Below are 27,361 nucleotides of genomic sequence, written 5' to 3'. Positions count from 1 at the left end.
CAAGATTGTAGCGAGTCTCGAGAATAATGATTGCGAATAAGAAGGGACAACGACAACGTGGAATTAATAATTCACTTGAACGAGACAGTGTGAGAGAGAAAGAGAACAAGAAAAAGAAAAAAGAAGAAAGACAAGAAAGAGAGAAGAAACGATCAGTTCCACTTAATATCCTCGAAGGGTAGCACGAAAGGCTGTAATATAATTTTGTGCTCTCGTGTGTTGTACGCGACAAACCGTGAATAAAATGAGCAGCAGACAAGTCGATCCAAAGTAGTCACGAAAAATAATGATCGGTAGTAAAAGGAGAACTGGGTAGCCCACGAATTCGAGAGTTCCTTCGTTGAAGAAGGAACGGATGAGTCCTCTTAAAAATCAGAGAGGTCTGTCTTGCTGCTGTTCCTGCCTTTTGTAAGCTCCGCAGGAGGTCTGCCAAAGTTTTATCGTGCCTACGGATATTTTGAAGCTTCTTAAAGAAAAAAAAGAAGAAAGAAAAAGAAAAAAGAAGAAGAGAAAGAAAAGAAAGAGAAAAGGAAAGGAAAAAGGATAGAATTATTAAGAGGCATGTATACTTGAACAGTAGAAGCCAACCATAAAGTCTTTCGACGATAAAACGTTTGTGCGTTGGTAAACGATACTTCCTGATAACGCGCGTAATATTATTTTCAGGAATACCGTACGAACGAGTCGAAAAATAATCCTTTAATTAAACGATGATTTATACGTGGTCATCTCGAAGCAAACTGAAACCTACGAATTTGTAAATATACTTTCTTTATGACTTCACAGCGTTTTTCGTATTGCGTGATCGAGACTCGTTAGTAGGTTGCGAAATTAATTTCATGGATTGTAATCGACGTATTCATTTTCTTAACGTAATGAAGTAGATAAAATAGAAAATATGGTGAGAATTAACTTTATAGTTATTTGACGTGCACGACAGTCTTTAACTCGTTTTAATGATATTTATCCTTTGAAATTTACGTAACGTTTGGCTTTGATTTGATCGTAGTCTTGGTAAACCGTAGTAAATGATTTTTTTTCTCAACGATATATCTTCGATATATCTTCGAAAGATATATCGAGGAGTAAAGTAGTCGAAAAACTTCTCGATCCTTGGATAAATATAACGCGAATGCAAAGTACAGGAGGTGGTCTTGGACGACAAGTGCGCCCACGTACGTATAATGGCTCTCGGTTGCTTTTGCTTCTTTGTCTTTTTTTGGATGGCTGAAAGCCGGTCTTTGCTCGGTGGTTCGACTCCAATAAAGCTTTTGTTCTTCCTGTTTGGTCCCCGTTGAAATTTTGTGCGCTCGACTGGATTCCATCGACGGCAGGGAAAGAGAGATGGAGTTGAAGAAAAGGGCCGATTAGATCCTTTTATTTGCGCTGACACGAGAGAAATCAATCCACTCGAAGCGAATCCATCTTCCTTTCTCACGCGATTTATTTCAGAGAAGTCACGTGGATATTTCCTCCGCGTTCTCTTTTTTTTCCTTCTTCTTCTTCTTCTTCTTCATTGAAGCATGACTTTGATTAGAAATAACGAAAGACATGTATTTAAAAGTCTGACATAATCGTAAACTTCGAAAGAAGAAAAGAAAATGATCGAAGGCGTTGGCAAAGACAACGGAACGATCTTTGGCTCTTAAAATTGCGAAAGACAGGGCGACAATATTGTAAAATGTTTCGCACGATGCCAAAGCGAGTTTCTAACTATACGTGTGTACGTATTTTTAGGAAAGTTCTTCGAAAGCACAAGATCTCCGCCAGCAAGCAAGCGTTGAACGTTTGACGGAAAAATGATTTATCTAGCGACAAATCTGCAAGGACATTTATATCCCGCGTTGAAGCAGCTACGCGCTGACCGTTAAATACGATGTTGGCGTTAGCTTTTTCTTTTACGAATTTTTCAAGCTAGTTGCCTCTACTAACAATTATTTTTCACTTTCCACCGATTATTCATCGAAGGGTGAGAGCGTCGACGCGAGAAAAACCATGAAAATTTATCGATATTGTCCGGCGCTATACGTACGCTGTATTAGAGGAAACCGCTTTTACGGTGCCACTCCTATGTACGTTGAGTAATTCGACTATAAATCTAACTTTACAGATACGAGACATCGGCTATCGAGAACTCCGACTTATTCTTAGCTACTCAGCCGTCAAATTGTTTCATTATTCGAGAAATTATAACGTTGGGAAAATTCACTTTGTTATTTTGAACTCGTCCAAAAGTTTCTTGGATCCTCGTTCATTGTTATTGTCCGTTTAAAAGATTTATTATTACAATATTTATCTCTTTGGAATAATTGCTCAAAAGAGTCGTCCTTCGAATTCTTCATGGAAATCGTGAAAAATCTCGTATACTTTTCACGGAAAAAAAATTCTTGTAGGAGTAAGAAATTGCTCGAGAGTTAAACTTAGCACAGGTATACCTGAAGAGCATGAAAATATCTCGACGAAAGATCGTACTTCTGCGTTTCGGCTAATTTTCCTTTCACAAAGGGTCGCACAATCCGAAAGCTGTATTTGCGTTGGGACCTGTAACTATCAACTACGAGCACCCGGCTATTAAAGACTGTAGAGTAGAGGAGAGAAGAGAGGAAGAGGGTAAAGGAGGGCGGGTCGACTATGCGGGGTGGCAATTAGCAAGAACAATAGGTATCTTGGGCCATTCTTTCTGGGAAGTAGGTGGGTCCTTTTTGGGCCCTTTTGCTATCTCTCTCCTCTCTCTCTCTTTCTCTCTCTTTCTCTCTTCCTCTTTGTCTTTTTCTCTGTCTTACCTTCCGTAGGCTCAGGTATATATTACAGGGACCCACCGACCGAATATGGTATATGTATAGCCGGTTCTCTAAATACACGAGGTCCTGAAGATTTCGATGCTAGAAGACAGGTTCCTGATGTTTCCGAGCTCTCAGAACCCCATGATTAGCCCTACTTAACTCGGCAAGCATGGACGAGTATACTACGCCATCGGCAAGTAAAAGGTATTCTCATCAATTATATGCAATTGCCAAATTGCTGCAAATTACACGTGTGACTTCGTTTCTTTTTTCTTCTCCTTCCTTGCCGGACCATACGCGGTCCCTTTATGACGAGGGGATTCGTTCATCTCGAAATGATCGACGAAATTCGATCGAAAAATATCGTCGACTCATCCACCTTCTTCGGCATGAGAAATAATTTCGGTAAAGGGTTCGTCCGTACTTTGCTAATGAACTCGAGCATACTGGTAGTTCAAAGTAACGTGACTAAACTTTTTCGTTCCTCGTTGCACATTCTTGTACGTGTTCATCCTTCGTCCTCCATTTAAAATTCGTAGAATTAATTATAAAAAGAAAACTCAATACAAATATCGTATGTTTTTTTTTATATGCAAATAACTAGTCACTCGAAATTAATTAGACACGTCATATTCTTATTATAATACCTTGCCAGATGGAAATTGATGGGCTTGACATTGCTACCAAGATCGATCGATCACGATCCAAACCGTATGACGATTCTCGTCGTTCATTTCTACAAAAAGAGAAAGAAGAAAGAAAAAAGAAAAAAGAAAAGAAAATCAAGTCGAAGAGTTCTTCAGCGAAGTTTTGCTACCTGACGTGATGTCAGGTAAACGAACCGCTCGCCCGAACGGACTTGGAGATGCCGAAAAAGAACGTAACTCGCCCTGGGCTCCAGTGACGTAACTGTGAGATCATGAGAGGAGACAAGGATACTCTCTCTCTCTCTCCCCCTCTTTCTCTGTGCTTTTATATTGGCATCGATGCCGACCGTTGCAGTGCTTTGAGAAATTCACCGTGAAGTATGGAATGTTAATTAAATACAAAGGATCGATCGTACTTTCCGAGCATGTACGTTGTGTCTTTCTCTTTCTCTGAAGGAACGATCGCATCTTGTTTACTTTATTTTCGATGCGAATGTTTCTTCAAATGTGTAGAAAAAAGAGAGAGGGGGGGAGACAACAAACATTTTAATTTGATAAGATCAGTATCAAGTGAAAAAGTTGGATCCATTCATATATTTTTTGTATTCGAACGAACATTATTCATACGCTTTTATTTATATTTATCTTGTCATATTTTTCTATGTATTCCTTCTTTTTTTTTTCTCTACATTACTTTCTTGTATTACGCATTTACGCCCATGAGAAATAATGTTTTAATCAGATATATTCTCTGTCTTTCTCTCTTTTTTTTTCTTTTTCTTTTTTGATCTCACGAGAACGATTTGCGACAATCGGTGAATGCGTTACGACACCAACAGGCAAATTGCAATTTGTGCGCACCCAACCGCGTAAGATTAGCCATACGAGCTTAGAATAAAACACACCCGTATGCGTGTATACGCACACACACACACACACACATATATGATCTCCCGAAGAAAGGACAAATCTGTTTCCCTTTCTTTTTCTCTTTTTTCTTTGTGCAGAATCACACGTGCCTACGTTTATACAGAAGCACGATCGAACCTGGCAATGATCGCGCGTAACGAATAATCACGGTATCGGCGATAAAAATATTGATCGACGAGGCCTTTCATTATTTATCCTTGTATGTCCTCTATTAATGCGTGCACATACGCATCGTATGTGCAGAGAGGAATAATTATAGCATTTAAGATAGTATCCCTACTACTCTTTCTATTTTCTTACGTTTTCCTTGTTCGTAAAATATTTTATGTTACTAATGAATCCTTCTTATAATTAATTTAAGTTCACCGTGTACTATAATGATTTTATTGATATAACGAATCATTCTTTTATCATATTATTAGCAAGGTTTATTTAACGTTAAGATTATATCGTTTGTTCTAGGAGATTTTTATTATTTTATAACGCGGATTGTAATATAAAATATTATACAGATGGATAAATTAACGTATTAAAGGATCACTACTTGGGTCATAAGAATGAGCCAAGATTAAAAAGATAATACAATGTGTGTAACGCAAAGATCAATTATTATGCTCTCTATGAAAAGGTCGCCGATTGTTTTTCACGCTAGATGTTTACCACATTACATAATAAAACAATGCCCGCTTCGAGATAACGATACGACCTGCATAATAGTAACACGATCTCCACTGTAGCCTACTTTTATGCCTCGCTGAATCGAATATCTCAGCACTTCTCGCTCTAAAAATATGTCTCAGCGAATGCGCTAAATTCCAAAGCTCGATTTACATTCAATCAACGACGATGAAGAATGTCGTCGATCGATCGGTTCGCCCAAGATCGATTCTGGATCGTATGGATTACGATGAAAAATTTGTATATTTAATCTACACCGTGAAAAAGATACGTAAACTATATCAGTCCTCGTTAAATCGATAAATTATGCGATCGAGAAAGTTATAAAAATTTTATTTCTATCCACGTGTATAGTTTATGTTGGAATTTTCATTAAAAATTGCTATAAAATTCCCAAACGATCGTTTAACGTTTATACAATTAAATCTAGATGATCGAATAAAACGATCTAAGGATTTCTAATGGATTAACTCTTGAGAGATCGATCTGTCGCAAATCGAGCTAAAAGTGAACGTATTTATAGAAACTGTTTTGTGAAAATGTAATCGATTCTACGAATGGAGCGTGGCGTCGTTTATTAATAGAAAACTCACGATGACTAACTCATAGAGGATGTGGAAAAGTTACATTAAGCATCGCTAATTACTGCTCACCGAACGAAACCTTAGCAATACTTAATCGCTAAGCTGTCAATGATTAAGTCATTTCATCCTGATATCTCTGAGTAATGGATACGTAGGTATGCATATGGGAATATGTATATATATATATATATATGTGCGTGCGTGTTACATGCATGTGTATGTATATACATCGATCGTTCGTCGTACGAACGTAAATCAATTTTTCGACCACACATCGTGACTTTTAAGAATTTATTCCGAAGAAACGTTCATAAATTAACTCTTCAGCGAATGTTTCGAGAAATAAATATTCTTTGCTTTCACTTTTCGTGATTCTTAGATGGTTTCATTAGAAATAAAGATCATTAGCATAAGTAAATTTTACCGAAGAGCTAGAAAAAAAAGGAAAAAAGAAAAGAAGAAAAAAAAAAGGAATGCACTGTTTAACGTTTTCGTTGCGACGTAATTGATGTGGCTTTCCATATGAGACATGAAAGGAAAGCCGTCTTATAAATTTTTCATAGATTATGCAGTAGCATATATTCGTTCTCCATAATTATCACGATGTCAGTAGTGAAATGCATATATAAAAACAAGTTAATGCGTACTCGGAAATCGTGGCGTAATTTGAAAATAAAGTGTTGCGAGATTATCGAATATTTTTGAATTACGCGTAGATAAACGTGTACTTAATGATTTCAATTTCGGACAACAAAAAAAGATACCGAAAGAAATGACGAAACATTCTTTGTTAATAATCATAATCGTTCATTTCGTTGCTTGACATTTCATAGTATCGATATTAATAGACAAGTGAATCATGCTACGAAAGAAGGTGAAGGTGATTCCCTTAAGCGTTCCTTTCCCTTTGACAGAAAAAACACGAAACGGTGTATAGGATGAATGAGAGAAAAAGTGATAGAGAGAGAGAGAGAGAGAGAGAACTGCGCTTATCTGAATGGGAGACTCTGTAGTACCTGCAAGAAAAATGAGTAATACCTAACGAGGAAGCTTGAAAGTCCGGTCAATCGATCCAGTAGTGATCGTAGCCATTATTGGAAACTACGCTGCTAAAACGTGATCCCGATTGGTGTCACGATCCCACAGTAAGTGTGAGATCTCTGTCCGATTGTTGCAGTAACGTTAAGCAGACATTTGCATTGCTCTCTCATCGCGAAACATTTTCTCATCGACTGCAGCTAATGCATCGGATCTTGCAACGCAGTAAATTTAATTAATGATCGTGAGAAATTTTTTCTACCATCCTAAGCACTATACAAATTATTTTCTAACTTTTTTTTTCTATTTTACGTGTGGGATAACTTTGAAAGAAATGAATCGGAAAAAAAATTATTAAACATATCGAATGCATCGTTTTTCGAATAAAAACTGAATCAATTAAAAGACTTTTGATATATCATCTTTAATAGATCATCCCAATTAAAAATCAATCTAATTCCTATGAAGTTTTATTTTTTCGAAAAAAAAAAAATAGAGAGAATGACATCACATCGTGTCGAAGTAAAATCGAAAAAATCTTCTCAGTGACGATAAACATATAATGCTAAGATGATTCGCGAAAGTGTAAAAGAGATGAAATGCATATGATATGATGAACGAAGCGGAGGAGGATGAGGATGAAGATGAGGATGAGAATAAGGAGGAGGAGGAGGAGTAGGAGGAGAAATAGATAGAAGAAACCACGTTCGCGGGAGCCAGTTCATTTGAATTCGACGCATCTTGGCTCGCGCGTATGCATACATGCATACCGCAGCGCTCGCGTGCGTGCATGCGTGCCTGTACGCTGCAACATGTCGCATACGAAGCATTGCCATTAACATAACGCGCGAGTTAAGTGCCAGTCCGGAATATAGTACGGTTAACACGCCTCTCGTTGGAGTAACGATCTCTCGACGAAAAATCAGAGGCCGTACGATGATCTACGATCGATAATCGATGATAAATCAAATTGGAAAGAAAGGGGAGTGAGGGGAAGAAAAGATGGGATAGTAAAAAAGCACGTTCATGGGACATATGTTCTATCTTATGAGTCTGTTTACCTCTCTTCGTGGTTAACATCAAAGTTGGTGCATACAAATTATCTAAAAAAGGATATTTCATTTTTTATATAACCAATTTTTTCGTAATGAAAGATATTACGTAAAAATTATCTACAATTTTCGTCTCGTTCTAAACCATTGAAAATAATGACGGTAATGCTTGTGGAGAATTGTATTGCGATATTTTGCATGGTCCGAGAGGATCATATACGTGGTACGTGTCATGCATTATCGATGAAAGAAGTCTTAGACCGCCACCCCCTTGGCGCCATTGACGTCGTTAATTCCATATGTGTGCTTGCTCCTACGATAAAGTATTCCGTGCGAACGATATGAATTGAGAAGAAGAAGAAGAAGAAGAAGAAGGAGAAGGAGTACTTACGATGGTTGGATTAAAAAAAAGAAAAAGAGAAAATTAAAAAAGATATTTAAGTAAAGTATTACTATGATGACTATGACTATGATCAAAGTATGAAAAGAACGAGAAATCATGAAAATATTCTTCTATCGATTCGTTTTTAGCGATAATAAAATGCTGAATTATTCGTTATTATCGATCCAACATTTTAGCTCGATATTCGCGATGGAAATTTCCGTAAACTCTCGAGAAACAAGAATCTGACGTATGTATGTATATCGGTCAGTGAATTTATCTGTTAAAAAAGGGGGCGAGAGTCCAAGAGAAATTATAGATCGAAGAAAGAAAAAAATCCCTTCTCTCTCTCTCTTCCTGTCGGATCTTTTCTCGAGGGAAAATTTCCGTGTGAATATTTATGTCATATTTATTATATTCTCACTTAATATAGGTAACGCTTCGAAGCATACGAGCTCAACGAGAGAAAACATAGGAGAGGAAAGATGAAAAGGATTTCAAGATTTCGCGACACAAATTCCACGTTGAAACATCTAAAATTACATTCACGCGTTTCAACTTGCTCGTCGTTCGTGTTCGAACATCTACGAGTTAATGCAAATCGATCGACTTCTTCTTTGGAATAAGAAATCGTCGCGTTGAAACCACCCTCGTTTTCTCGGATCTCGTTAAACGACCTTGAAATGTTAATTCTGGCTAGGCCGTTGAACAGTGTTAAAGAAGCGTTGAGTACATCCGATAGTTAGAACAAAAAAGAAAGATGATCGTGATGACCAGAGAGAGAGAGAGAGAGAGAGAGAGAGAGAGAAGGAAGGAGAAGCTGTCACCGAGCCAGGAAAATGAAATTCTCACTCGGGCAGTTAACTTTAGATCGACGAAACGACGATCTAAGAAGCTTGTACATACACGCGACATATCGTCGCGTCGAGTTTGCGTTAGCGCCTGCCTGCTACTGCTGAGCGAGTCACGAGCGTAGCATATTAATTTCGTTAACACGTGTTAACTGGAAAGGGACTAATTAATCACACGGTGGTGCTCGATCGATCGACGCCTTGATAAAGATCTCATTTTATCATCATCTATCGAGGTATTGTATAATAAAGTCCTCATATATTCGATAACAAATGTTAACTTTTAATAACATTATCACAATAATATTCAAAAAAAATACGCATTCATTTTTTATTAAAGAAAGAATGTTACTCGGATGAGGAGACGATGAAAACTGTTTTTTTTTTCTTTTTTTTTTTTAATAAATTAAGATCGATCGATCGATCGACCGATCGAACGACTTTTCTTCTTCAACTTATAAATAAACATTAGAAAAGGAGACACGTTAGAGAACGGAGATGAAGCGTTAACGGTCATACCACAACGACGCGACGAGATATGCACGCCAGTCTATCTACGTGTCCATTCGGCCACCGTATTGTTGGAGCAAGCTGCTCGATGCACGGAATTACAACGAGTTCGATACGACGGGCAATGCGTTTTAAGGAGAGCCGCGTGGTTATATTTGTCTCGCTCTCGTGAAAATATGTCGGTGGCCTTTGAAAAGTAGCCACGGGAAAACCATTGGATGTTTTCTCTATTTTTATTTCTGTTTTTTACTCCTAGAAAAACGATCTTCAACGCATCGTCGCCGCGATTTTACGGTTGTCTGAATATTAATAAAAATGATTAAAGAGAAAAAGGAAGAAAAAAGAAAGAAATACTGTTAGGTCAAAATTATACAGCGACTTATGCAAAATTATCGTATTTTTAATGATTAATGCCGATATCGCAGATAAATTAACGATAATGATGTCTAACTTTCTTATCGAGAGATTAACATATGTATTTTATTATAATGCGATGCGATTTCTATTCCACTTATATTCAATTTTTTTTCCTGTACCTTTTTCATTCAAAGTGGTAAAGGTCAGGCGCTCGGTATGTTAACGATTAGACATAAAATCGTATTAGCTATTTTGAAGATAATTGTTGCTAGGAACTGACTACAATTAAAAAAAATAAGATAAAGCTAGTTTTCTTTTGCCATTGCAATTGTAAATCGAGAGTATTATTAATTCACAGACTTGTTGCCTGTTTAAGATTCACGAGGGATATATACGATATAAATTATTATTCTTATCTTTTAAACTCGAGAATGTTTTTTTTTGTTTGTTTTTTTTTTTTTTTAAGAAGACACTGCGATTGATAATATAAAATAAATTTCATTTATAATTATATGTTCTTATACATAAATGTAAATGTTTGCGCATCTTATCATTTACTATTAGCCAATCATTAGCTTTGTAAATACTATGTAACTATTTCGCATTAGTCACGTACTTACATAATGTCTTTCGAATCTCTATAACGTTAGAAAAATGCAAGTTCTTTACGCTTACTCCAAAGTAAGAGTACAACATGGACTTCGTTTTTTTCTTTTAAAATGAGAGAGAAAAAGAAAAGAGAAGGATAGAATAAAATGGAATACAACAAAATAGAAAAAGAAGTAAGATCGTAGTAATTCCGAATGATTTACGAACGTTTAAAGAAACGACACGGCAAAGCTCTCTCGGATAGTTAAATGGTAGAGGCACAGACATCGTGAAACGAAGGAAACGATTGACATCTACGTGATCGCAATCGTAAAGGTATGAAGAAACTTCGCTTAGTAGTCGACATCTTCCGTGGCGCGTAATCGCGTCGTTAAAAGCGCGCCTTTGGGCTCGGCACGTCGAGCGTGCTCGGACTTTTGCACAATTCTAAATGGAAATGATATTGCGAATGGAAGGGAAAGCTCCATTGATTATTAACTTCGATCGACGAAACGAGCTATTGTTTTCCTTCGCAATCATCGCTCGCTAGATGATAAACTCTTCGTATGCATGAAAAAAAAAAATAATAATAAATAAATAAAATAAAATAAAATATAAAAGAAAACTTACTATCGTTACATGAAATAGTATGTCTATCTAGAAATGATATACAATTAAGTGTTAATACGCTTTCATATATATATTCCGAATAATATTTCTATTCGCTTGGAATGCAAAATCGCATTAAAATAGTGCGCCGTTGGAAAGAAACAAAACAAGGACAAATAAAAAAAATACAAAAGTAAAAAAAAAAATCAATCCGAATTATCAATTCCATTTACTGGAAGGCAAGAACGAAATGACATCATTTCTAGGAAAGTACTTGAGGTCAAAGGGTTAATGATCGGGTTCAACAGCGGCATTTGTAACGGGTAACTCTCGAAAGAACGGAACGGACTTACGGAACGGAACGATGAAAAGCTAGCGAACTTTTACCTAGAGCCACCATTCGTGTTGTTGCAGCCCTCGCGCGCGCACACACGCGATAAGTTTTGTGTGTGTGTGCGCGCGAAAGTGCAACGACGCTATGTGATGTGCGACAATCCTCTGTTGGTTGTTACTTCCGTATGCCAATTGCCCTCAGGATATACGGTATATTAGATAGAACTAACTAATACTACTATGAAACAGAGACGCTCATATCGTTTCGACATTATGTCGAGTTAGAAATAAATATTATTTCTCGATCGAAATAAGTTCATTACGCTTTTGATTACGGATCTTATAAATATTGAATATATCTGTACAAAAATATCGATTACCTTCCTTAATCGTGTATCGGTGACTTTATAAGTCGATACGAGGTCATTATATAGAATGCCATTTCGTGCACTTATTAAAGGAACTTTTTCACGCTTATTATAGAAAATCTATGATTATAGAGTCAGGTAGATCATTATATCGTTATATAGAAAGATCTTACGTATTTTTTTTTTAGATGAAAACGCACACAACGAACGAAGTCCTTAATCACAGACTCCGTGACTCCGTAACTCTTCTATAATTAAGAATTCTAATAGAAGTCAATCTAGAACGTCATAGTGATACGTGTATTATATGTATCTATGTAATCGTATAAGTCGAGTTTTGTATCTGGATATTTCTTAGCAAGAAGGACAATTGAAATAAAAATTATTTAAATGACTTCATCGTTCGAATAAAACGAAGTAATTACGTTCGAATTCGTTCGAATGATTTTTACGGTAAAAACGATGAATATTCTTTATTTCAATTAGTATTTTACCGTACACTAGAGTCTTTAGAACGGCGAGGCCGCTAACGAGCATCGTAATCTCTAATCCGAATCAAAGTGAAGAATCATTAAACGCGATACGAGCCATGTACGGCTCGTTGTTCCTTAATTGCGACGCGTCTATTTAAGAGAAGACGAAGAAGAACAAGAACGTCCTTCTACCGACATTATTTTGTATACAAAAATATCATCTATTAGCCGTCCTTTGTGTCCAAACACCTTCTACGTACGTGCGTGTGTTTGTTATTTCCCTCTCTCTCTCTCTCTCTCTCCTCTCTCTCTCTCTAGTTACGCAGTACGTCGCGTACGTATATAACGTAAATTAATTAGAATAAAATACTATCTAGAGACTGCTGGTAATTGCGAATAAATGTAATTGTTTTTGTTTACCTTCACAGTCGATATCATTCTAAGTAATTATAAAATGACCAATTAATTATTCGCAGAGTATAAAGGATTAAAATGGTCTATTAAAAGGAAAAATAAAAGAAAGGAGGATAATTAATAAAGAAAAGAAGAAATAAAAAATAAAAGAAAGATAATAGTCTTATGGGCTGTAACTTATGCACGCTACTGTAACGCGGACACACGGACAAAGAGCCGCAACTCGTCACGCACCCGTGAACACTCGTGTGGCCGACAGGCGCCACCGGTGTATGGATGTGTGCGTGTATATTTCACTAGCGCCGTCGCCACGTACGTGTGAACGCGTGTGCGTACGAGTCTAGACTACTCTCCTTGTCGCGAACGGAGCAGAGCAGCCGGCGGTCGGCAGTACACGCATGCGCTTGTGTGCGTAGTGGCTACGTAAGTTCCAGCTGCTCTTTTACAGCGAAGTATCCTGTGCTTGTATATACGTATACGTGTACGTATATGTTTACGAAATGTGTAAAGGGGGACGTATACGCGTACGTGTATGCGTGAGACGCCGTCGTTGCGTGCGCCATGTGTCGCGCGACTCTTAAAAGTATACATGCGTGGATGCGCACGTTAACTTGAATGAACTCGCATTATTCGAAACTGTCGGAACACCTGAAAGGATCTAGCAAGGTTGATATCGTTTTTAAGTAAAATATAATTCCCTCGTTTCTAACGTCGAAAGTGTAGAAATATTCATCGAAATTTGACGATCCAGGATTTCTCAAAGTTACTCGTTCGAAATTAGATAAGTCAACTTTAAAGTCGACATTTGTTTATCAATCCTTCCTCTATGTATCCATCGATATCGCGTCGACTATTAATTTGAATTTGTACATTCCCTGGAAGCATAAGCCATACCATAGGAGAACCGATCGCACCCACTCGTAATTCCCGGAAAGGCGTCGATCACGAGAGTAGAACCGAGTCGTTTGGATAAGCAGCGATAAGGGGTTCGAGAGAAAGATACATTTTCTAATAAAAAGTCAGGATCCGAGAACGAGCTAGCTCGGTCTTGGGTCCGAGAAACTGTTGCTCGAGTGAAATCGTTCTGGTGATGTGCACGCGCACACAAACGCACGAATTGCGTTACGTTACATTTACGCGTACGACGTTCGCGAACGTAAAGACTACGTACACGTACCTACGTATACGCAGAGGACGTATACGTTCTCAAATACAATGTACAGAAATGTTTTCGTGTTTCGAATAAGCGTATGTAACGCAACGCGCATAAAGTCGCTTGCGCGCGTGTGTGCACGCGTCAAACGTAATACAAACGTATACGTATATTATATTATGTACTCTGGTATTCACGCGCCTAGCTGGCGCCCGACATGCATAGTTTACAACGTCTCATCCTAAAACTTACTGCCGTGAGAACTCGTGAAATTTAAATATTTACTATTACTTCCGTTTCCCCTTTCTCTTCTTCTACTTTCTTTTCTCTCTTTGATCGTTTTCCTCCATTTTCCTTCTTATTTCAATATCTTACTTGTACAGAGACGTTAACAAGTACGTATTGTTCGTATTCCTTTTCTTTCTCTTTTCCCATGAACGAAATTGAAAAAAATTTGTGTTTGTCGTTTAAAGAAATTAATTATTTTCTACGTGTATGACTGTTTGAACGCAGCGAAACTTTCTGCGATTAAAACGTAAGTCCGACGCTTAAGAACGACGTGCGAGTACTTTTTGGAGCAGCTGTATCTTTTATACTCTCTCTTCTTCTCTTTTGCCCTCTTCCTATCTGTCCTCTTTCTATCTCCAAACGTATTTATACGGAGTATCGCGGGCGCCACTTCGGTGGAAACGTAAATCCATCCATCGATCGTTCATCCTACGGATGGACGACGAGAGATCTCTCGCAAATGTTTTCCTAAACGTTCGAGTAAACGATTTTATTGTCAGATTCTCTCTCTCTCTTTCTCTTTTTTAATTTGAAAAAAAATCTCTTTCGGTGCTCGATGATATAAAAAAATTCAAATCTGTCAAACAATGTACGCTTTAATTAGTCATGGGAAAGAATTAATTACTCCCAGCGTACAACTTTTTTTCCCTCGTTTTCTCTCCCCTCTCCTCCCCCTCCCACATACACACGAATACATCGTTCTTTGAAAAAAGTAACAGCATAGTGTCGGATAGCAAAAAATAATCTGGATTGTTTGATTCTCGGCGCCGACTAGACCAGCCGTTCCAACAATTATTATTGCTTGCTTCGCTGAGAATATGTAAAGTGTGTTCGCGTTCCTTGGTTACGTATAAAGTACTATTTGGCAAATTTACCAATAGTCTTTCAAACTCGTGTTATACTATATATATATATATATTTAATTATAAATCGCGAAACATATAAAAAGGCAACTCTTTCAATTTTTAATTACCTCTGTGATAAACCGCAATATTCTCGAAATTAAACTCTTTGAATTGATTCTTTAAATAGTACAGAAATACTTTTGGCAAGTATTGCAACAAAATCAAATAATTTCGAGAAATTTTATGGTCGATCTCGCGGACGTTTCGATTCGGTTGTATTACAGCGAAACGTTATCCGCAAAAGTTTTCCACCCTTTTACATTAACATCGAGGAGCGCCTATTTATATCTTGGCAATCGAATATCAGTAAAGAGCCAAAGTTCTCCTTGTAAATTCAAGCCATAAAGGCGACGAGCAGAAGAGGTAGGACGCGCCCATCTAGTCTCGCCTCCTTTTCCATCGAGCTTGTTTTCCGACTTTTTGGAGTATTCTGTACGTAGAATGTCCCAGAAAAAAAATTATTTCCCTTGTATATATTTAACAAAATTTTGTCAACGAGAGCAAAGATCTTCATTTACGAAAAATAAAGATTCTACGAACAAGAACATCCGACTCAATTCGTTTCTAATATCGATTATTTTAATTCTTCGTTTTCACCATTCATAGAGATATTCTTGTTTATCATAGAAATCATTATTTTTACTTTATAATTACGAACTTGATCGATTAATGGAACCAAAATTTGTATCGTCATCTTACTTATTAAGTTATCGGAAGCATAATTACTTGGAAACTTTTAATCTTTCACGTGCATGTATACACCGTGATGCAGAACACGCGTTTAGGGTCGCACGTGCGTCCAAAGATACCAGAATAAACAAATCTCATTGGACGATACAACGAAAGCTTTAAGGGGGCCTCGGCATGAGTAATACCGTTGACTTTCCCATAACAGTGTTTTCACACAATACAAAATACATAATGCATATTAAAAATATTTGAATCAAATTGAAAAGTATTCAAATCAGGATAACCTATATAAAGATTATGTACGCACAATCCTTAAGATTTATGTGGCATTTCTCCTGAAAATTTTTACTAAAAACAAACTTAATATTCTCCGTTCAACGAACGCATAAACTCTTGGAGAAGACCGATACACAAAGACGTCGCATAATTTCGCAATGAATCCTAAGTACTTTACGTCGATGGAAAGAGAAAGAGAGAGAAAGAGAGGAAAAAAATAGAGAAAGCAATACATATATCCTCTATCTTTTTTGTTGTTCCAGATAGACGCAATCCAGAAATTATAAGCGTCTCTTGAGAGTATTATATCGTCGACTGTCGTGATCTAACTACTCATAAAGTTACGTGAACAGCTTTTATACATAAAACTGTCGTAAGAATCGTAAATACATGTATATATACATATTTGTATAACTAATATCAGAAACGTAGTAAAGAGCTTACCTTTATCGTCCGACGATTTTCCTTCATTTTCGGAAAGCGCATCGTAATCGGTAGAATCGAAATCTATAGAGGTTCCATTGGTGTAAGCCAAGATGATGCTCGTTATCATGGCGATAGTTAAAAAGTCCCAGGACAACATGATTGGCACTTTGATGCGAAGAATCACAATAATTATAATAATAATAAGAAACGAAAAAGAGATAATAATAGAGAAAGATGAAAAGGAGAAGATTCGAACGGGGAATCAGATTAAAAAAAAAAAAAATGATCTCGATCGATTATTATTGTCCGGAGCACGTGGAACTTTTTCGATTTGATCGAATATCGAGGTAAGGAAGTGATCAAAAGTTGTAACGATCGAGCGTGATCACTAGCGTCGATTGGGTTTTGACGACGAGTTTTGACGAAGGAAAAAAGATGAAACAAAAATGTAAGATGTAAATGATTTGTAAAATCAAGGGAAAAGAGAGACAGAAAAAGAGAGAGAGGGAAAGAGAGAGAGAGAGAGAGATGCGTTACGAAGACGTTCAGGAAGAACAGATTACACGTCCGAACTCGGCGCGCTTCGACGGCCGACTGACGAACTCCCTCTCTTCCCTTTCGACTTTGCCGTTCGAAAAGCGAATGCTGCCGCCGTCGGTCGGCTCGAAGCGAGTAAACGCAGCCGGCCTGCCTGCTTGCTTGTCTGTCGCGTACACAAGCACCAGTTTTGCCAAAGAAGAACGTTCGTTGCTTAGTTTTTAAAACAAGAGCGAGTCCGCCTCTCGCGTTGCGAGATAGCGTTTCTTTTTCGTCCGTGTATCTTGTCTATCGTCGTCGGCATCCTCGTCGTCGTCGTCGTCGTCGTCGTCGTCGTCGTCGTCGTCGTCGTCGTCGTCGGCGTCAGCGTCGTCGACGTCGTCGTCGTCGTCGTCGCCGTTCTCCATGTACATTACACTAGGTCGATGTCAATATTTTTCTCAAATTATTTAAAAACATTTGTATATATGTATATACAAAGTACTTTGATAATCGTTATCAATAAGTTCATTACAAAGCTGAAAATGAAAAAACAAGAAAAACTAGAGAAAAGATTAGAAAAATTTGTACGTCGAACGATGCAAATTTTCTTATCTCATACTTTACGATACTTAAGATATTTAAAATGATAATAGTTAATGGGCCACTCTTTGTATAAGTGTGTACACGCGTATCATTGAAAAGTACTTATAGAAAAGAAGTAAATAAACAAGTCGACCAACGTTCACCTCTCGTACTGTACACTCGCGTATCGTCGACGGCTCCGGCGAAGTAAAGTTTCTCCTTCTCTTTTCATACGACGGGAAGTGTAGGAACACTAGAGAGTGAGAGGGTGAGGAGAGGGAGAGAGGGAAGAGAGTGGCGCCTGAACCCCGAGGCAATGACGCCAGTGTATTGCACGCGTGTGCGTGCACCCGTCGCACTCATTGCCATCTCTCTTGCATCGGATCCTCCGTCATCTTGCAAATCCATGGACTCTCGTGCCAGCATCATCGTCATCGTCATCATCATCATCATCATCATCATCATCATCATCATCATCATCATCGTCGTCGTCGTCGTCGTAGTCGTCAGCTGTGCCTTTCTTTTTACCTTTGTTCGATTTAACACGCACGCGAGCCTCGCTTAATCCTTCGACGATATTTTTTCTTTTCATTTGCATTTGATTAACGAGTTAATAATCATTACATATCTGTATTATTTTTATAAGTTTACAAAATAAATCAATTATCGACTCCTTTCCTTTTATATAATTTGTAATCGTGCGAATAACTGACACGAACAAATAATTCCGTGTAGATAACGAGGTATCAAGAATGATTATTTAAATCAAATCGATTAGCCTGGATCATCGAAGAAAGAAAAAAATATAGTATAAAAGACGAACGTGAATTGTATAATAATTATAAATTATTACTACGCCGAATCGACTTTATGAAATATCGACTTTAACCAGCGATCTCATAGATAGATCCTTCCTCTTTTCGCGGCGACAACTGCTCGATAGATCGATGAATCGATCGATTCACATCGATCTATCGATCGAAATCTCGAGGTACCTGGGTAGACCGGTTTTAGTCGCGACGTCGTCGGACGGGCTTTAACGTTAGATATTATTCGTTCGTTTAATTACGTTCGCTTAAAGCGAATTCCGCGAAGTCTTTGCCGGAGGGCCCACTCGAGATGTTTCCTCTTCTCTCTCATTCTCTCGACATCCCTCTTCTACGCAACATCACGAAACGTCTCGTATTCTTTTATCGCTTTCGGGAGTGAATTTTTTTCCTCTCGCATATACGCACGCTTTGAAACATTCACGCGTGTCCTACATACGTACTGCACGATATTGAAATCTTTGTCTATCTCTTTGACTCTTTTTTCATATTCTCCATTTTTTACGGTTGCAATTTTCGTTCCGTTATTTTAAGAAAAAAGAACAGCTGTTAGCACACACGGTATACAGTTATCGGTGAACTAGATAATCACAGCTCGTATTTGTTGTTTCTCGTTAAAACGTACCTCGAGGCATCCATCGACTCCACCCTCTGTATCTCTCCACCATGTAGGTATCTCTAGCGTCCTGAAAATCTACAGGCCGTACGCAGACTCTTTAACTGGGCATACAAACTTGTAGTTCAGTTAAATTTTATTTAAACGTTTAAATCCTAATGAAAATTCTAATTTGATATAAATCCTTGTGAAGACATTGTTTATCTCTCGAAAACATTGATCGAAAACAAGATCGAATTGTATAATATCGAAATATCGAAATTCAGCTAGGATGACGACAAAAGCACGCCATCGTGTAAGAGAATCGGTAGCAAAAGTATAAAAAAGTCATCTTGCTGGAGTCATTCTCCAGGAGGAAGGTAGAAACGAGTTAGACAAGGTAGAGATATTTATCTAAGATGTTTGCTCCTCCAAAGATGCTCGGACGAGGCTGATGCTCGCGGTAAATCTAACAGTGGAAAGAGCTCGTCGAATCGCTGCGCTTAAGCGGAGTGATTGATTTTAGTCGAGCGAAACGAGTACGGTGGTCAAGCCATTCAGTTAGGGACATTACTTTTGATTCCACGCTGGGCACCTGGCCCAAAAGAGAGATCGAGGACCGGTTCGGGGCGTTCGATTCTTTTCCCCTACTCTTCACGTCCTACAACAAGGCCCACTTTAATGGGCATATATATATGTACGTACGTATGTATATATACGTATACCTACAGATAGGTAAATAAAACAAGCCGACTATCCCCATTCTTCGTTTCGCTCGTTATCGATACAAAGGTAAAATGATTTCGTGAGGTGGATCGATATTGTTTGGACGGGAGTAATTCGTGAGCCATTAACGCCGTACGTGATCCGCTAGTGGCTTCATCCTAACCGCAATTGACTCTTCAATTTTATCTCAAATAAGAAAATCGATAATAGGATCTTAATTCGTACGATAATTTTATTTTGAAAACATTCGATAAATTTGAAATTTCTTCGAAATGGCATCCACGGGGATTGAGTAAAAAATTGGGATATTTTAATTTCCGTTAAAAAAAAAAGAAAAAGAAAAAGAAGAAGAACCGATAAAACGTTAGAAAAATAAGAACAAACGAACAGATGTTTTACGATTGGTCCGTATTATTGCCACGTAGTATCTTCGGTCTCACGCTTCAGGAAATTCAAATTCCTTTTATCGCGCCGGCGTACGCGCTTGTATTCGTACTCTTGTAATTCCTTTATCGCTCCGGCGAGGCGGGTGTTGTAACGCGTACGAGGGGCAAAAGTATCTTGGCGCCCTTTTAGTTCGCACACATATTCACATAATATATTCGTATATACACAATCACACATCTGTGACATATGGATACACAATACATAGATATAACTAGTATGCGTGCATACACAAATAAAACAACGGCAAGCTTTCGACGAGTTTGTCTTATCTCTCTCTCTCTCTCTCTTTTTATCTTTATTTTTTTTAATCGTATTATCTGGTCTCGGCGACTCTTCTTTAAATTTTACTACCGACACGAAATTTTCAACGTTCTCTTTCTGTTCTCTCTCTTTCTCTCTCTTGGAGCAAAGTTCGTCACGGGGCGTTCTCGCAAATCTCCAAAGATATCGAGAAAAAATATACACATTCGTATATACATAGGGGTATGTACAATACATATACTTCTCGATAGCAAGAATGACCAAGGAAAACGTTCCCGTATATTCGCTCCTTCGCGTTAAGCGCAACTTGCAAGGATAAGCGAACGCAAAGGAATACATAAACGAGTGCCTTGCTTGTACGCCTTCGCAAAACGTGTCGAGTTGTTATATTTAGTGGTACGTTTGTATCGTACAGGCATATATAAATATATCTGTGTGCGTATATATTTTATACGTCATGCTGGATATTCTGGAATATAAATCGAAACTCTCGAGATTTGTCCTTGCGTTTGTGCTATCGACTCTTAATAACTGTGATAGATCGATCTCTTTAAGTCTCTCTCTTATTTGTATATCGCAAAAATATATTCCTACGGCTATCTTTGGAACCGTGTTAAAATCGTGATAATAAAAATTTGTCGAAACTTATGAAGGAAGAATCTCTATCGTTGATTTATGTTACTTCTCAACGGAAGCATTCACGGGAAGAGAGCAAGAAAGTTTCTTTTAGCAAAAACTCCCAAGAGATCATTTCGATGAACGTGTTGGTAAATCTATCTAGCGAAGTCCTTCTCACTAAATATATTTACTTTTCACTCGACATATCTGATCGTAGAGCGCTGTCCAACTCAAGTTCCCGGATGCCAGCTACCGTCGGACGGCCTGTATTCGCTCTGTAAGATCTTATTCCCGTCTTGTTGCATTCTACGTGACTCATTTAGGCCAACAAATCGAACGCGCCACGACCAGTCTCTCTCTCTCTCGCGCTCTTTTTCATCTTGTCACGCTTTTTCTGCTTGAATTTAAATCATACTCGATTATTTCGGTATCGCTCACTTGCAAAATATGCGTATTCCTTCCTTGATAATTACTCGCCTATCGAAACGAGATTGAATTTAATCGCGCTTAATTAAATATTTTATACTTATTCAAAAAATATAAATCGCTCTTATATATTCATATCTCTTAAGAGTGTTACTCAAGTACTCGTGGTTAAATTTGAATAATCGCTATAAAATTTCGTAACGAACAACGTTTTTAACAAATTTCCTATCTTTTTTCTCTAAATATAACAGCAATAAAATATTAAGAGTACTTAAGAAACACTCTGTTAACACGAATTAATTACTTTACGAATCCCATCGACCATAAGATATAATATAAACGTGTATGTACAGTCGCAGTTATTTACACGCTATTTATACAGAGAAAGAAAAGCTATAACGCTTTTGTAATAGTTGGAAAACACACTTCGATGTGTGACAATCGTGTCCAACAAGAGACGTTCGAAATAGTCCCCATAATCATACGAAAACGATTTCTACGTTCAACGAGTGTACCTTTCCCTTTCTTTCGAGCATTTATAACCTTTTGGAGTGTTAGGAAAGCGACCCTACCGATGACTAATAATGTTAAAATCGTTGGAACACCTGGTACCGATGTTGGTAAAACCTTTAGTCCCCGTTTTCTAAGTAGATGGAATTTCGAAGGACGTTGGTCTCCACATGGCTGCGTCATGATGCACATAGGGACGTTACATAGGCGCCAAACGAGTCGTTGTGTTTGCCAGGAAACTGTCTCTGTCGAGTGCTTCACGAAATATTCTTTGTCTCGTAGCCATCCATGTGTTATGCCCCAACGACCCACGCTGAAGACAAATTTTTCAAATAGGACGAAGCTTCTTGATTCGTCATCCTAAATAAAAGATAAGAAATCACTTTTATTTTTACGTTAGACAATGACGTAAATCGTAAAATTGGATTTATATACGTGCTAATAAATTATAGCTAAAATATATCTGCTAAATATTTTACGGCACATATTCGAAATTAAAAAAAAAAAAATTTAATTAACTAGTTTCATTAAAGCACTAATTAAGAAGAATATCCATATTCATTGATTTATCACATTGTTATTCCACGCTGCCAATCACGTACGGATTGCTCTTCAAGAACCTGTAAAAAGACAGGAAACTAATTAGTATAATTGTAATTAAGAAAGGTTGTAAGTAATATATAAAGTAATAAATCAGATAGAAAAAACTTTGTAGAGTCTTGTCGAGTTTAAGTATCGATGAAAATCATTAAAGACCATCGAAGGCTTTTACCGATGCTATGTCGAATGGAAAGGAATACGATAAAGAGAAAAAGAGAAAACGAAAAGATGAGATAAAGAAGAGGGAAAGAAAATAACGTGCTTTAAGAAGATATGTATACGTATGTATACGAGAGAAAAAGAGAGAGCGCGCGCGCGAGAGAGAGAGAGAGAGAGAGAAAGAGAGAGATGTAAGGTTCGACCGACCGAATATTTCTGAACTCGAAAACCCACTTAAGCGTTCGGAGGACCGAAGATTAGAGGGCAGAACTCCATGGGGCCTTTTCAGGGACCCAGACTATCTGTACTCGAGTGGCCCTCTGGCAGGGAGGTAGACCGATAAGAGGGCGGTCTGGCTTGTGCGCCTTTTAGAACCGTCGCGACAAACTGTCCGAAAAAAAGAAACTCGCTGAAAGTCAGTCGTCGATGGTGAAAAAGAGAGAGAAAAAAAAAGAGAGAAAGAAAAAATAGAGGAAGTGGAAAGTGATAAAAAGAAAAAGGAGATAAAAAAGAAAAAAAAAAAACTGGCAAGATTGTAATACCTATGCGGGTTTCTATCTGTACCTACGTGCTCGATACTTTCGAATGACCTTGTTTTCGACATTATTTCGACGAGTCCTACGTATTCCATCGATTTTTTTTATTCCGTTGGTTTTCTTATAAAATATTCATAGACAATACTAGAGTTGAAAACGCGTATAAATTTCAAGAGTATAAAGATGTCAATCGATAATAGTTTCGAGCTCATCGATAATTAACACGTTTACCTTAACATTTATTATATTCCAAGATTATCGGCAACTCGAGTTGTATATTCGCAAAATATTCCTCCGACGTGTTTCCTTTAGCAAAGCATTTTTCTTATCCTTCCTACTCGTACGACGTAGAGAAGATAAAGCTCTGCGATAAAAGTACCAGCATAAATCAACGTTCTAATAAGAAATTAATATAGAATGTATATTCAATAACGTGACTTGGTCGCGAGAAAAATCGGTATATTTCGAAACACGTTCTGAGAAGTATGACACATTCATGTACCAATACAATCGTACTGATTTACGTAGGATATAGAATCTTGACGAGGTAAACAACGAAAGCGAAGATAGAAACAAAGGAAAAGCAAGAGAAAAAGAAAGAAAGAAAGAAAGAAAGAAAGAAAGAAAGATAGATAGAGAAGGAGAAAATCAAATAAAAGAATTGCGATAGCCTCTCACAAAGAATAGAATATTAATAACAATAATAATCACGGCGATAATGATAAAAAGAGAAGAAAAAAAAAGGAATGAACCTCGTAATGACGTAGCAGGCAGCCAGGACGGATATCAATGCAGCTATCGCAAGTACAAAAGCAGCGACGTGGAGCGGCCTTACCCGATGTTGCAAAAGTTGATCCAAATTAAGATCTTCGTCGATCGTTGATATCGAGTCCGAAGTGATCGAAATAATTTGATCTCGACTGCTGCTTGAAGAATTCGTGAACGACCTATTCGAGTCTAGCGATATCAGATTGTTATTTTGGTTAAATCTATTGATCGATTGGAAATCGTTGTTTTGATCTATTTCTGCGTTAGACGTTGAATCATTATCTTGGTTCATCCTTTCGATCGAAAATTTGTCTTCCTTTTCCACTTGTTCTTCTTTTTCCTCGATCTTCTTTCTCTTCTTCCCCTCTTCTTTTTCTCTTTCAGGAGTCCATGTGGACAAGTCGCCGAGATGATCAGCGTTACAATAATCTTGACTGTCGCAACACTTTAATCTTGGCCAGGGCATTCGTATCCAAGGTCTCGTCGACGAGACACGACGATTTTCAACGATTTCGTCTTCCTCGTCGTCGTGAAGAGACGACGACGACGACGACGACGATGACAACGTCGATAGCTTTGACCTCGTGACCCAAGACTTTGTCTCGCACAACAATGGCGTCGGGCTCCTGGAAAACGGCAATCCATCGTCTATACGTACATAAATACATATGAATATATACATATATCACGCTAAAGATAAATAAACTATAATATTCTGTGACCTGGTCGTGTGTTTTTCTGTCTCTCTCTCTCTCTCTCTCTCTCTCTTTTTACCGTTTCTAATATCGATTGATAAATATTTCAAATATTTTAATAAAAGCAAATGAATTTAAGTAGTTGATACGTACGGATAAAATACAAAGCGTGTTTGTTTTTTTTTTTTTTTTTATATTAAGGATCATTTATTAAGGAATTTTCTACGCGCAGCATCGACTTTCCGTCATCGTTAAAAATGTTCAAGAGATAAGACAAGGTGAAGGAGAAACGAACATTCGAATTTTTTGACTCGATTATCTCGTCATAGGCCACAACACGTTCGTGAATTTATATGGTACCTCTTCGATCAGCGTAACCAAACCGGATGGACATAACGAATCGTTTTTCAATCGTGTCTGCATACTAGTTTTAGTAGCTGGGATTTATTATCCAATAACGGAGAAAGGTCGAAGGTCGAATCCTAATAGAGTCGATAGAAATCTATGCTTTATATACATACTCTTGTATCGATCTTTCTTTCGAAAGGAATTCAATCTTTACTTTTATTTAAAACTCTGTCGATCTTTAAAATATCGATAGGAAACCATTTGACGTCGTAAATAAAAAATGTACGCACTGCGTGCATCCTCGCGTTGTCGTATTTTCACCAAACTCCTGATCAGTGAAGAGAATCAGTTCGGTGTAACAGAAGTATTTTGTCTCGCAGGTGTCTTCCCCAGCTTCTTTACAATCTTTGCTCGTGCACACGCACTTCCTACCTAATGGCGTGATAAATGGTAACGTTACATTTACGATAGACATAATAAGAATCGTATGAATTACAAGTGTATCGCGTTTCCACGAGACGTATATCATTGCAAAGTATGGCAATATTTGTATTATAAGTATAATCTTCATCTCGTATACTCATGGAACACACGTACGAAGAATACGTACATGTATACGTACACGTATACGCACACATATACATTGTTTACATTCTCTTCTAAATAAGAATATACTTACCCTCGACTCTCGTAAGATTGATAATACAGACGACAACGATAATAACTATAAATCTTCCATGGATCGATACTCGAGACATTTCGAAAGGGTGGTCGAAACGAATCCACCTTAGAAATTTTATAGAACTTTCATCGATCGTTAAAAATCGATTGCTCGCAATTATCGTCCGTTTGAGAATCGAGTCAAGGTACGTCGGTGTTCTCTTCGGCGACTCATGACGGGGCTAGGACGATCGATATTACGTCGATATACGAAACGACTCGTCTGTTTTCTAAACAGAGTATATCGAACTACTCACCGGCGAGATGCACGCGAAAACGTGTTATCGCTACGAAGGACCATTTGGAAGTGTTCGAAAGAAGCTACAAGACTGGACCGTTCTTCGCACCGTCTTCTCTAATTTTAGTACCTCCCACTAGAAGAGGAGGAAACCGTGAAGAAAGATGAGGAAGACGTCAACGAAGAAGAAGAACAAGAAGAAGAAAAAGAAAAAGAAAAAGATAAAAAAGAAGAAGATAGAATAAAAAGAAGATATTTCCTTCTCTTTCTTAGAGAAAGGCGACGACACCTCGATGACTCGGGTCGTGTGCCATCACCTTCCTACTGCTTTTTTTCTTTCTTTCTCTCTCTCTCTCTCTCTCTCGAATACAGCAAGTGGCATATCGATATTTTTATAAAAAATTGTTCTAAGCAACAGTTATTTTTTCCTGAAAAAAAAAAACGTTGTTTCTATTCACAATATTATAATAAGATGTTATTATTGACGTCGATAAAGTATATATTTCGAATGAAATAAGTAACAAATTAGTCAATTTATTTGATTTTCCTTATTCGTAATTAAAACGTAGTCTCATTATTAATTTATTCATACAGGTACTTGCGTTAAATACGAAATCTTTCTCCTTCCAAAATTTTTATATCGATGCGATGACAATTTTGAAAATAATCGCATCACTCTCGGCGAATTTCTTTTTTAAATCTATTTTAATTTAAGCTTTAGATATATATATATATATATATATATATATATATATATATATAATAGAAAAGATACGATCATTCTTCATTTTGAAGAAGACTTTCTACGCGTCTTCTTTTCATTTTCCTCTTTATCGATTTCTTTCTGCCTCTCTCTATCTCTCCCTCCCTCTCTTTCTCTTTCATTCGTTCGCTCTATCTCGAGCGACTTAATTTATTGAATTTATTATACTCGCGCGCTCTTTCGTCGGGCGCCTCCTTTTTTCGTCGTCGGAAAGACGACGACGAGAAGCTCCTAAAGTCGACCGATTTATTGGAAGAACAACATCTTTGCACGGACGACAGGCGCCTCTTGGTACAGCCGTTGGATATAGTAATACGCTTTTCTCGACTGTTTGCGACGCAAACGTATCTCTTTGAACGTATAATTCCTTGAGATGATTCCAAAAATTTGAAGAACGGACAACTCGAAGCATTACGTCCGGGTGAATGCTGATATCCTTTCTGTCTCGAGCTTTTTTTACCACGAAAATAATCGCCCAATATCGATTCGTACAAAATATTTATGTATACGTTTCTATCTTTTAAAAAATATATTATTTAAAACTCAAAGAAAGTATAGCACTTTATGTAGTATTACGTAGAAAGTGTTTAGAGTCGAGAGATGCGAAAAAGAAACAAAAAAAAAAGAAAATGAACGAAATAAAAGTAGTTTACAGGTTTTCTTAGAGCGAACAAAAGATTTTTAGATA

General features: G+C 37.5%; 2 protein-coding genes and 1 long non-coding RNA gene across 10 annotated transcripts in view; 1 reads left to right on the top strand and 2 right to left on the bottom strand.

The window, feature by feature from the left end:
• Nucleotides 1-16,929, bottom strand: part of LOC127069760 (BMP and activin membrane-bound inhibitor homolog) — a 23,183-nt gene extending 6,254 nt beyond the window's left edge. Inside the window, exon 1 of the mRNA XM_051007198.1 lies at nt 16,354-16,929. Coding sequence (XP_050863155.1) covers nt 16,354-16,492 — 139 coding nt within the window. The 5' untranslated portion in view covers nt 16,493-16,929. The remainder of the gene's footprint in view (nt 1-16,353) is intronic.
• Nucleotides 8,910-24,630, top strand: LOC127069767 (uncharacterized). The gene is made up of 2 exons (XR_007783711.1): nt 8,910-9,181; nt 24,294-24,630. It is a non-coding gene; the product is annotated as an uncharacterized LOC127069767 (long non-coding RNA).
• Nucleotides 21,649-27,361, bottom strand: LOC127069758 (uncharacterized). 8 transcript variants are annotated; one of them, XR_007783706.1, is made up of 6 exons: nt 25,632-27,361; nt 25,243-25,384; nt 23,894-24,535; nt 23,373-23,505; nt 22,366-22,466; nt 21,649-22,206 (listed from the first exon to the last, which is right to left on the bottom strand). XR_007783706.1 is itself a non-coding variant. In XM_051007193.1 (6 exons), exons 2-5 carry the CDS (start codon nt 25,708-25,710, stop codon nt 23,397-23,399), a joined length of 972 nt encoding a protein of 323 aa, XP_050863150.1. In that variant the 5' UTR covers nt 25,711-25,854; nt 25,930-27,361; the 3' UTR covers nt 21,649-22,466; nt 23,373-23,396. The 8 variants fall into 8 exon arrangements, 4 of the variants coding, with proteins under 4 accessions (XP_050863150.1, XP_050863153.1, XP_050863151.1 ...); XM_051007193.1 differs by having other exon boundaries at nt 21,649-22,466; nt 25,632-25,854; nt 25,930-27,361; XR_007783707.1 differs by having other exon boundaries at nt 22,126-22,206; nt 22,420-22,466.

This window comes from Vespula vulgaris, chromosome 16 (assembly GCF_905475345.1).
Source record: "Vespula vulgaris chromosome 16, iyVesVulg1.1, whole genome shotgun sequence".
NCBI classification, from domain to species: Eukaryota; Metazoa; Arthropoda; class Insecta; order Hymenoptera; family Vespidae; genus Vespula; species Vespula vulgaris.
This window is presented reverse-complemented; position numbering and strand designations above follow the sequence as displayed.

What these genes read in the sequence shown, in the direction of transcription:
- LOC127069758 (XM_051007193.1), bottom strand. Translation starts at nt 25,710, where the DNA reads ATGTCTCGAGTATCGATCCATGGAAGATTTATAGTTATTATCGTTGTC. An exon ending in ACAACGCGAGGATGCACGCA is followed by an intron (nt 24,536 to 25,242) that starts GTGCGTACATTT and finishes GCCGTTTTCCAG; the next exon opens with GAGCCCGACGCCATTGTTGT. An exon ending in GCCTGCTACGTCATTACGAG is followed by an intron (nt 23,506 to 23,893) that starts GTTCATTCCTTT and finishes CTTTTATCGCAG; the next exon opens with AGCTTTATCTTCTCTACGTC.